This window comes from Haliotis rubra, unplaced genomic scaffold (genome assembly GCF_003918875.1).
Source record: "Haliotis rubra isolate DU_JTF1 unplaced genomic scaffold, ASM391887v1 Scf1635, whole genome shotgun sequence".
Taxonomy (NCBI): Eukaryota; Metazoa; Mollusca; class Gastropoda; order Lepetellida; family Haliotidae; genus Haliotis; species Haliotis rubra.
In genome coordinates, this window is record NW_025765598.1 from 81,880 (window position 1) to 93,724 (window position 11,845).

General features: G+C 40.6%; 1 protein-coding gene across 1 annotated transcript; it reads right to left on the reverse strand.

The window, feature by feature from the left end:
- Nucleotides 1-5,628: 5,628 nt before the first annotated feature.
- Nucleotides 5,629-10,605, reverse strand: LOC124271805 (GTPase IMAP family member 9-like). Its single transcript, XM_046706956.1, has 3 exons — nucleotides 10,580-10,605; nucleotides 10,094-10,129; nucleotides 5,629-7,716 (listed from the first exon to the last, which is right to left on the reverse strand). The coding sequence occupies exons 2-3, from the start codon at nucleotides 10,107-10,109 to the stop codon at nucleotides 6,737-6,739; spliced, it is 996 nt and encodes a 331-aa protein (XP_046562912.1). The 5' UTR covers nucleotides 10,110-10,129; nucleotides 10,580-10,605; the 3' UTR covers nucleotides 5,629-6,736.
- Nucleotides 10,606-11,845: the final 1,240 nt, after the last annotated feature.

Here is an 11,845-nt window from a genome sequence, read left to right on the forward strand (position 1 = left end):
GTCAATTTTGGAAATAGATTTTGTCTGTTAGTCCATTCCTACCTTAGATTAGGTTCTAGCCATTTTATTTCACACCAAAAACTGACAGATACATTTCAAGTTCCGTGCTCCTCGTGCCACTTGAGAAAATACCTTTCAGTACTTATTTGTGTCCAACTTACACCATTGTTTGAAACAATACAACGTGTATATCTCCCACCATGTTATATGTACAAAATATCATCTTATTTGATTTTGGGGATCGCTACCGACTATATGACATGTAAACAAAACGGCGTCTTTTTCTCGACATATTCTGACAAGCTTAAAACAGCTATAAAATGACTGATTATGTTTAAGTTGAGTGTGCAAACTATTCAATGTATTAAAAAGTGTAAATAAAGCAGTGAAAGTCGGTAAAATAAATGTGTACATAGTGAACTCCAAAATACCTAATCGAACGGTTTTCGAACACCGGGCACTGACTAATATGATTGTTAGCGATACAGCTTCTCGGCGGAGAGTTTGGCGGTTACCGTGGCAGCAGGTAATATTTTTTTCCAGTTGTCGGAACTTGTTAAAGCGTCATTGACCAATGAAATTAAACTATTTTACATGAAGGTAAGATAACATGTAATATTAACATGCAAACTTGTAACATGCAAACAGCCATCATTTACACCTTCTCTATGTGGTACTGTTGACATAAATGTACTGCTAATTCAGTCCGTACATTAATACATCTTAGTATGTGGTAAATTAATTTTAACATTGCAGTGGAAGTTGCATTCTCTTCCCACAGAGGTTACTTGTCATATCTTCCTACGAACCCCTGTTCTAATACGGCCCTTTCATGGTGCGATTGTTCAGGATTCGTGATTGGTTGCAATCAGATTTAGTTGTGCAATCAGCGACGTTGTTTCAAAAGGGATCATTCGCAAGGCCTTGGTAGTTTCCGTATACTTCGGGAAAACTAGAACCTCTACCCCTGTGCGATGTGCAAACGTTTCTTCTAGACAGAACTCAGTCATGTTTTGGCGGATCAATGGCGTCTCCGTCGCACTCGTTGACAACTGACAAGCTAGCCATTAAATGTCTTGTGTGTCACATTAACACAAGTCCCCGACTGAGGAGGGATATTTGTGATGCCATATTTGCTTGCATTAGTCAAGTTGGATCTCAGTCGATAATACACGTGTTCTGATTGGATAGAATAAGGGAGATAATTCGTGTTGCGATTTTTTGCCGATAGGGGATTATACGAGAACCGGGAAATATGTGAGAAGAAAATGTGGCAGTTGTTGACATCCACAATTTTTGTGTTATAAATTAACTCTGCGATGAAATAACAAGGGATTTTTTATTAAGTGTGTTGATTTATTATGTTTATGTTCTTAAGTGAATAATGGTGAATGTGAGCTCAATTCTGTCTAAACCGGATTATTTCTTCAGTAACGACGAATGCCGGTTTAGACAGATTCCACTGTAATTATTTACTTGTAATCAAATGCTTATATTACTACTCAGCCGGTACTATTGAATCAGCAGCTCATGTTAGCAAACCTTTAAATATACAACCGTTTAGGTTTGGTATGCCGTGGAATATTGCTTCGTGTCTTGTACGAACATTAAGATAAACCTTGTGGTGTGAAGTATTGCCCTCATTATTATTATATACTATTAATCTATCATCAGTAGAATCAATTCACACCACATAATTCACAAATTAGACCAGATAAAAAAAAATTCAGTAACAAGATAACAGTAAATATCCTGACAAATAATTTGTCCTCGATGCGATGGAAGACTTCATATGAGGAACCATTTGTTATAGAAGTAAAGTTTGTGCTACGATACCATTTCCTAGCCAGAGACATGTGTTGATCCATTATCGTACCTCACGCCCACCCGTTAAACAGTTTGATTTCATTACGTTCACATCGACGCATGGACAGAATGAATTTAAACAAGCTGCACTATTGGAAGGATAAGTGTTCACATACATAGTGAATACCTGGGTGAATATCAGGGAAGTATGATTTACTGATCTTCCAGTTACCTTCACACAGAGTGAATATGCGTACATTTATTCATATTGCGGACATATTTGTGAAAGTATTTTCCCTACTGGGTAACACAGAGACGTATATCTCGCATATCGTCTACTGAAGGGGCAATGGGTAACACAGAGACGTATATCTCGTATATCTTCTACTGAAGGGGCAATGGGTAACACAGAGACGTATATCTCGTATGTCTTCTACTGATGGGGCAATGGGTAACACAGAGACGTATATCTTGTATATCGTCTACTGATGGGGCAATGGGTAACACAGAGACGTATATCTCGTATATCGTCTACTGATTGGGCAATGGGTAACACAGAAACGTATATCTCGTATATCGTCTACTGATGGGGCAATGGATAACACAGAGACGTATATCTCATATATCGTCTACTGATGGGGCAATGGGTAACACAGAGACGTATATCTCGTATATCGTCTACTGATGGGGCAATGGGTAACATAGAGACGTATATCTCGTATATCGTCTACTGATGGGGCAATGGGTAACACAGAGACGTATATCTCGTATATCGTCTACTGACGGGGCAATGGGTAACACAGCGACGTATATCTCGTATATCGTCTACTGATGGGGCAATGGGTAACACAGCGACGTATATCTCGTATATCGTCTACTGACGGGGCAATGGGTAACACAGCGACGTATATCTCGTATATCGTCTACTGATGGGGCAATGGGTAACACAGCGACGTATATCTCGTATATCGTCTACTGATGGGTCAATGGGTAACACAGAGACGTATATCTCGTATATTGTCTACTGATGGGGCAATGGGTAACACAGAGACGTATATCTCGTATATCGTCTACTGAAGGGGCAATGGGTAACACAGAGACGTATATTGTCTTCTGATGGGGCAATGGGTAACACAGAGACGTATATCTCGTATATCGTCTACTGATGGGGCAATGGGTAACACAGCGACGTATATCTCGTATATCGTCTACTGATGGGGCAATGGGTAACACAGAGAAGTATATCTCGTATATCGTCACGGTTATACTGACTAATAAACTACTTTCACAGTTTGCCAATATGTGTATATTGCATTAGACATCTAATCCATGACGATGAATCTGTACGGTAGCCTTTTCTCATCACGTGGAGGACACCACAGTCCCATCCCATCCTGCTGCAATATCGTGACAACTTGTGAAAAACACTCACACGCTATTCTACACTTGGGTGATCAATATACAATCATAAAATATTCCATGAGTAGGTATGTTTAAATTTACAACTAGTTTCTCCAAAGCAGCATGGTGGTTGGCACATATGGCAAACACTTATTTTCTCCCACTGCTTGTAAAATAAATTTAATCTCACACTCACAGACAGACAGATAGATACCTTACCTTTGCATACATTTTAAATATGTTATAGCCATTCATTATTTCAGCCAGGTCTTTCAGTAGATCTGCTGCCATCAATAGTTTGGACAAGCGATTTAAACTGAAGTTCTGATATCATGGTTGAATCAAATCCGAATGATTTTCTATCTATGGGAGACTAGTGAAACTATCACTTTAGTTTACCACGACCATGAATACGTTGTTTGAAGACAGAGATGAATGCTTCGTCATTACCATTACCAAATCAGTGGGATATCCAAATATTCCCTAAGCCATAACTAAACAGCAAAATTCTGATTTGAGATGGGGGAGGGGGGACTACTTTGATTTTACACTCATGTGTCTGCTAACATACACGTTTCAAGACCGACCCCTCAAGAGAACTTTCTACAGCTGTCAACAATTTTCAATCACTACACCTGTTTATGTTGGGAATATCAATATTTTGGTTAATTAACATATTAGACTTGTGATCCAATATGTTAGATTTGTGATCCAGTATTCTACATTCGTGATCCAATATTTTAGATTCGTGATCCAATAGTATTGTATTAGAGATCTGTACTCTCATTCATTGGAACCTTCAATATACAGATGAATATTATAGACTCGTCTGTGTTCTATTTTGCTGGTTAAAAGGGGATTTACAAGTCTTGTATCACAGTAATACTAAAACCTACACTGCAGATATGTTTTTTACACAAGTATTTTAACACCATACACCCTTGCCTGTCTTGCAAGGGTACTAGATGATGTAGTCCATTACCTTTGGGATCATGAGACCCAGATATTATAGGATCTAACAGACTCACGTGATACACATGGTATCATCAATACATCTGTCACATCTACAGATGCTGCAATTTCTCATTGTATTCTTGCAAAAGACACAATTGAGTTGAGTAATATAGTAGTATGTCCTACAAGGAACAAATTATGTGCAAATAGCAAGTAAATTGCGTTGTACATCTCCTCCTATATGACCACACCGTTACAGAAGTATTAGTTTTCTGTGGATCTACTTTGATTTCCTATTGTTCATGCCACCATCTCCTAGAACATTTATCAATTGTCTATTATTACTTATTGCTTACGTTTCTTCACGAAATGTAACCTCTAAAGACATCAGGATGTAATCACTTTCCACTCGACAAGCAAGGCAGGTCAAGATTAGTGTAAACACGTGTGACGTCACCAGTATTCGACGATCACGTAATACGCATACAAACAGTGGAATAATGTTTCTGGAGGCTCTGCAACGCTGGACTAGCCACGTCATCACAATTGATGGCAACCGCATCCCCCGACATTTTCTGTGCAGTGAGTTCAAGGATGGCTCACACAGGCGGGAAAGGCCCAAACTAATACTGAAGGACACTCTGAAGAGAACCTCAATTAGGGAGGTATCAAACCACTCGAGATCGAAGACTCTGCTACGCACAGATCAGTATGGACGTCGCTCACCTCCAGAGCAACTGCTGCCTTTGACGAGGGCAGACGACAACGTCTCGCTTTCGCAAAGGACAGACGTCACAGAGCATCGTCCTCCTCTGTACACACCACAGACTACCTCTGTGAGAACTGTGGGCGCCTGTGTTCTTACAGATCCGATGAACCTCCAAGAAGAAGCAAATACGATTCAACCAAATGATGAATTTCAAGATCTCTTACGCACAATACTGAAGGATATCTGTGGTGTTTTGGAACACTTACACAATGTTTGATGTCTGTGGGTCGCAATCAAAACAGTTTACAAAACATGTACGTTGTCGTTTTGAAAATACTAAAAAGAAAGAGGTTGTAATTCCTTTTGTCTGTCGGTTGGTGTATTTTCCCCAACCGAAAGGGATATCATTCAACTTCAAGCAAGAGGACATATCACTTGTCTACAGCCATGGAACATTTGTATCGTACATTTAATTGCTGTAAACATCTGTTTCCCAATCTTGAAGTGATGCCATTGAACATTCCCACGACCTTTTACCAATTTTATGGGTTGGGTTCTGTATTTGTACTGTAATGCAAACACGTTTTCAGCTGTTTGCCAGATACATTGGTACATCCTCTACATCCTGCACATCTGTAAACGTACACCATCACCTGGATTCATGGCTGTGGTTCTCGCGATCACACTTTACCCTAAATTGTCATTAACATTAACCCGACCAATTAAACGAGGAGATAAGGATAAAGAAAGCTTAGTCATCAAAGCTAAAGCCAGTTTTAATAGACAATCAGTAGATGATACACACTAAACATGAAGAACTTACAAACACCTTGTGTGGAGTACACAAGGACCAAACTTTCACTATGAAACAACAGTTATATTGACAAGCAGGTTTTACTCAACTTTGTTGGACTACATTCCGGTATAACATAAACGGGTGGTGGGGTAGCAGAGTGGCTGAAGCTTTCCATCGTCACGATTAACCACATGGGTACAATGTGTGAAGCCCATTTCTGGTGTACCCCGCCGTGGTATTGCTGGAACATTTCTTAAAGCGGCATAAAACTAAACTCACTCACTGTAACATAAAGAAAACATGGGACACAATGATAAGGGTCCGGGATAGTTGTCAGGCAATCGACCATTTCTTCAATGATTGTTAACCGTTAACGGTGTTCCCATCAAGATGATAGATACATTTGAAGAATGGTTCCCATCAAGATGATAGATACATTTGAAGCATAGTTCCCGTCAAGATGATAGATACATTTGAAGCATAGTTCCCGTCAAGATGAAAGATACATTTGAAGCATAGTTCCCGTCAAGATGATAGATACATTTGAAGCATGGTTCCCATCAAGATGATAGATACATTTGAAGCATGGTTCCCATCAAGATGATAGATACATTTGAAGCATGGTTCCCATCAATATGATAGATACATTTGAAGCATGGTTCCCATCAAGATGATAGATACATTTGAAGCATAGTTCCCATCAAGATGATAGATACATTTGAAGCATGGTTCCCATCAAGATGATAGATACATTTGAAGCATGGTTCCCGTCAAGATGATAGATACATTTGAAGCATAGTTCCCGTCAAGATGATAGATACATATGAAGCATGGTTCCCATCAAGATGATAGATACATTTGAAGCATAGTTCCCGTCAAGATGATAGATACATTTGAAGCATGGTTCCCGTCAAGATGATAGATGCATTTGAAGCATGGTTCCCATCAAGATGATAGATGCATTTGAAGCATAGTTCCCGTCAAGATGATAGATGCATTTGAAGCATGGTTCCTGTCAAGATGAAGGATACATTTGAAGAATAGTTCCCACCGGATTAGCTGTATTACTTTCAACCAAGAAGTAGGGCTAGTCCAGCCACCATCCCTCCAGGGCCTAGGACAACACTCAAAGCTATCCCGACAGCAACTGCAACTGTCCCTGCCAATATTTTCCACCTGTTGTCAGAAATGTCAAAATTATCCCTGGCATTTCTTCTGGCTTCCCTTTCATGGATCCTGCGACATTCATCCTGGAGTGCCTTGCGTTTCCTTGACTGCAGAAGTTCCTTTTGGGACTCGGAGTAGCCAGAAAGTGTCCAACTGTATTCCCGAACACCATCATCAATGATCTTCTGATCAGATGTTTGGTTTTCTACCATCAGTTTGTCCAGCTCTATCCCCTCAATCTTCTTCATTTGACTCTCAGCTTCCTGATACATCTTATTTGTGAAGTGACCTCCATTCTGCCTTGCAAGTGTGTCTACCAGCTCCAGTAACTCCTGCACAAACTCTTCATTGTCCACAGTCGAGTCGTTGTTAACTGCAATGTAATTCCTCCCAGTTTTATTGATGAAAGTCTTCAGCTTCTCGTTGGAGTCGATGAAGTAATTCAGACACTTCTCAGACCTCTCAAGATCATCTTTCCTAGTGAATATGACGATCACATGACGCTTAGACTTGTCTCCAAAAAACGTCAGAAATCTTTCCACAGAGGTTACCTCTTCTTCAGTGAACCTTCCCACACCAATCACAAACAGAATGGCGTGCACTCCAGGAGAGGTGAGGAGGACACTCTTCTTTAGTTCTTCTTCTATACATCTCTGACTTGCTCGAGTATCAAAGAAACCAGGAGTGTCAAGCAGTAAAATATCCCTCCCGAATCTCTCAAACATGGCGTGTTGGCATGGTTTTGTTACCGAAGAGACTGAACACCCTACTTCGAAAGTTGGTTGTCCGATGATAGTATTCCCGGTGGAACTTTTACCTGATCTTGTTTTGCCGATGAGAATCAGTCGAGTTTCCTTAAACAAAAAGAGTTGATTCCTAGAATCTGAAACATAACACAAGAGGAAATATTAGTTTGGTTTAGGAATAACTGTCGGTCAAATCTCAAGTAAACATCTTTGAAGGTATTAGGTCAGGATTAAGGTATGCGTCACCAATGCACATATCAAGATTGAGTGAATGAGTAAGTTTGGTTTTATGCCACTTTTGCTAATATTCCAGCAATGTCATGGCGGGGGACACCAGAAATTTGGCTTCACGCATTGTACCCATGTGAGGAATCGAATCGGGGCCTTCAGCGTGACAAGCGGACGCTTTAACCACCTAGGCTACCCCACCGTCCCATACATATGAAGAAGCTTGGATATAAAGAAATTAAGTGTCGTAATTTGTGTATATTTATTTTGCACAGGCTAGAATTTGAGCGAGAATCAGTCGAGTGTCCTCAGTCAAGAAGAGTTGATTTTTGAAAAATAGAAACGTAACACAAGGGGAAATATTAGGTGTTGTCTTAGGTATAACTGTCAGCCAACTCTTCTGAGGAACCAGTATTAGATACGTTGATTGTGTAATTTGTGTATATTTTTCACGGGCATGAATTTGAGAGAGAGGAATTCTTGCAATGTGTGTGACTGGCATTTTGCAGCAACCCCGTGCAACACATATCACGACTTCTATCACTACTTCTACAAAAATAGTCTTCACGTTTTGAGTACAAATGCTGCTCCTTCTGAACCAATACCGGAAGGACGCCAGTGTGAGTCATCCTGCCATATAGATTGTTCTCTGATTCTATGTACAATAAAACACTTTTATGTCAAACTAAAGGGGCGGCGAGGGTAGCCCAATGGTTAGAGCGTTCGCTCGTCCCGCCGAAGACCCGGGTTCAATTCCCCATATGGGCACAAAGTGTGAAGCCTATTTCTGGTGTCCCCCGTCGTGATAATGCTGAAATATTGCTAAAAAACGGCGTAAGACTAAACTCACTCACTCAAAGTTAAAGGAAGCAACGTAAATACTTTTGAGTTTCCGAGGTTCAACATAAAATGATGACTTAGTAACAAATACCCAAATTCAAGTTATTACTTAAAGGTCACATGCAATGTAAAACACAATTTTGCAGATTCTGATACCTTTCGGTATGGACTTACAGTAACAAATAATCAAAAATGCAAATTCAACTTATAAAGTTAAAAAATAACGCGATGAAAAACCCCGCGAAATCGGAGTTCAACCGATTCAATAAATTCACCCAGCTGGGGTGAAAAGTCGGAGTCAACAGCTGTGCTGCACTGCGCACAAAGCGCATGCGCAGTGAATAGATTTAGGTGGCTTGATCCGGGATGCCAAAACGCACAAAGAGCCCTGAGGGTGTCGGCAAATGAACTCGATAATGAAAGACCTCGTTACACCCGCTCTGACTGGGTTCGGTATCCCGGGTGCTTCGTTTCGAGGTGAGTAAACCCAAGTGCAAAATATTGCACTTTTGATTTGCGATTGTACGCTTATAATTGTGTTTATTTGTTTTTTCATAATCAGCAATCTATATTATATGTCATAAATAAGTGATAATTGTGTTTTAATTATGTTTTTTGTTTTTTTGCTTGCATGTCACCTTTATGTTTAAGTTGCCCCGTACGTTTGACCCAACAGTGTTTGACTTTATGATGGAAGCCAAGTGCCCCCGTAAGTTTGACCCAACAGTGTTTGACTTTATGATGGAAGCCAAGTGCCCCTGTAAGTTTGACCTTACAGTGTTTGATTTTATGATGGAAGCCAAGTGCCCCCGTAAGTTTGACCCAACAGTATTTGACTTTATGATGGAAGCCAAGTGCCCCTGTAAGTTTGACCCAACAGTGTTTGACTTTATGATGGAAGCCAAGTGCCCCTGTAAGTTTGACCCAACAGTGTTGGACTTGATGATGGAAGCCAAGTGCCCCTGTAAGTTTGACCCAACAGTGTTTGACTTGATGATGGAAGCCAAGTGCCCCCGTAAGTTTGACCCAACAGTGTTTTACTTGATGATGTAAGCCAAGTGCCCCCGTAAGTTTGACCCAACAGTGTTTGACTTGATGATGGATGCCAAGTGCCCCCGAAAGTTTGACCCAACAGTGTTTGACTTTATGATGGAAGCCAACTGCTGTTATGATGGAAACGAACTGTGTTCCTTCCGTTCAAAGCAAACCAAAACAACATTTTTGTTTGTAGGATCAAATTGATGCAGATGTTCGACATTATTAAGTTGTAGAAACTACGGAGCATTCATAAGACCAGATACGAATCCTTGAGCCAGGGAACAGTAGGCACTTACAGCCCATCTAAGGTATGCAAATCTATTCAGTGTAATGTGGTGTCTGAACGATATTTGGGTAAGGAATGAAACTTGAAAACCGGTAAACGATGAGATTCATTCCATCCATTACCTGGTGCGACAGCCATGTTGTCCTCTGCAGTTGGATCTGAAATATATAAAATATAAGCATAACCTAAAAAATCATGAAAATATACTATTCCAAAAAAGAAACGCACAACCCAGAAATCTGTTGCGAAAATGTTGTTTTTTCAAACATGTCTAACTCGACCACAGACTTTAAACATACATTTTTACATCAGTTTAGAAGAAGAAAATGTCTTTACAACTCAGTGGATAATTTTCGATAACGGAGACGTTGAGCGCAATAGTGACCACGTAGCGTGTGGTCTCAACGTCCGGTCTCCTGGCTCTCAGTCCAATCTATCTCAACCTGCTCCGTACAGTTTGACCGGATATCCTCCGAAGTCCAGGCACCCTGGCTGCCTGCCCACACCCGTGTCAGTACGATCACGCAAATGTAGTACCCGGATGTACCGATCTTGGGCTGCAGTAGTGACTCGAGGTCTGCCTGTATGGGGACGGTCATTTGTTATACCTGTTTGGTTGTAACGAGCTGCAAGAAGTGATATCGTGCACAGACCTTAATTCAGACGCCTGGCAACAGGAAATTGGTAATCTCCAGTGTGCATTCTTTCAATGGCGATGTTCCGTGTCGCAGCGTCAAGACGTGGTGTAGTGATTGTTTATTTTTGGATTTCAAAGTGTTAGGGAGATATGGTTGACCTCATCGCGATGAGGAATATTGTAGAAGGTATGACGTCATTTAGCAAGTAGGCAATACACGGCCCCCAAACACTCCCCATGCCATTCCGACTTCAGTCGCTAGAGAGAACGCACGCTTACTTTTGACTCTGCTGGTTCTGGTGGTTGTATATGTTGAATATAGACTATGGAAGCAGTTCACCGTGATATTCTGAGGAAGAATCGCTGGGGAAGGAAATAGTTCATATAGCTTTTCCAGAAAGGCAGCAGTGATCAAATGGGTCTTTAGCAGAGATTTAAAAGTTTCTTTCAATGAAGTGCTCCTGATTTCCATGGAAGAGAGTTCCACTGTTCCGAGCTGGCAAAAGAGAGGGCTCGATCAGACAGTTGGTTTGGAGAAAGGGGCTTTGTACCCCGATCAGTCGACTGCCACTCAGCCTTTAAAAATCGGGTATTGTTATGAAAATGATAAAATTATAGAGTATGCCTTCTTTCTGGCAACAGCATTTAGTTCTTATACTGAGGCACCGTGTAAACAAAGTCGTAATGTTGTTTCTGTAACGTCACAGAGTAGGAAATGCGAAATGGTATGCAGTTTTGATGGTAGGTATTTGATAATACATAAAACACACCAGCCCAAACCAATCGGTCAGAACAATCGTGTATACAAATTCAAGTGACCTACATGTTCATCGATTTCTATTGAAATGCCCTGAATAAATATGTTTTATCGCTGGGCGGACTGACAATACTAGTTATAAGAATAGAGCGGCACAAGCCAGGTTGTTTCATTGTATTTTCCACGTGCCACAGCTCGTTCAATACAATACCCTTTCAAGCGTCTATAGAAATTCACTTCACCGTCAAGAATAAATTGGGCTCCTTTCCATATGTTTGTGATAGAAATGAGTTGTGTTGCCGCGCTTAATTTATACACTTCACATCAAGAATGATTATATGCAATAATTACTACATAATACACATTCTTTTGTGTTTCTCCACATTCTGTAGACAGAAACTAGCCCTGATGTGATATGATACCTTTCAGAATGTTCTATTTAATGAGGTGACACACCTGCGTGGTCAGTACAAAGTCACA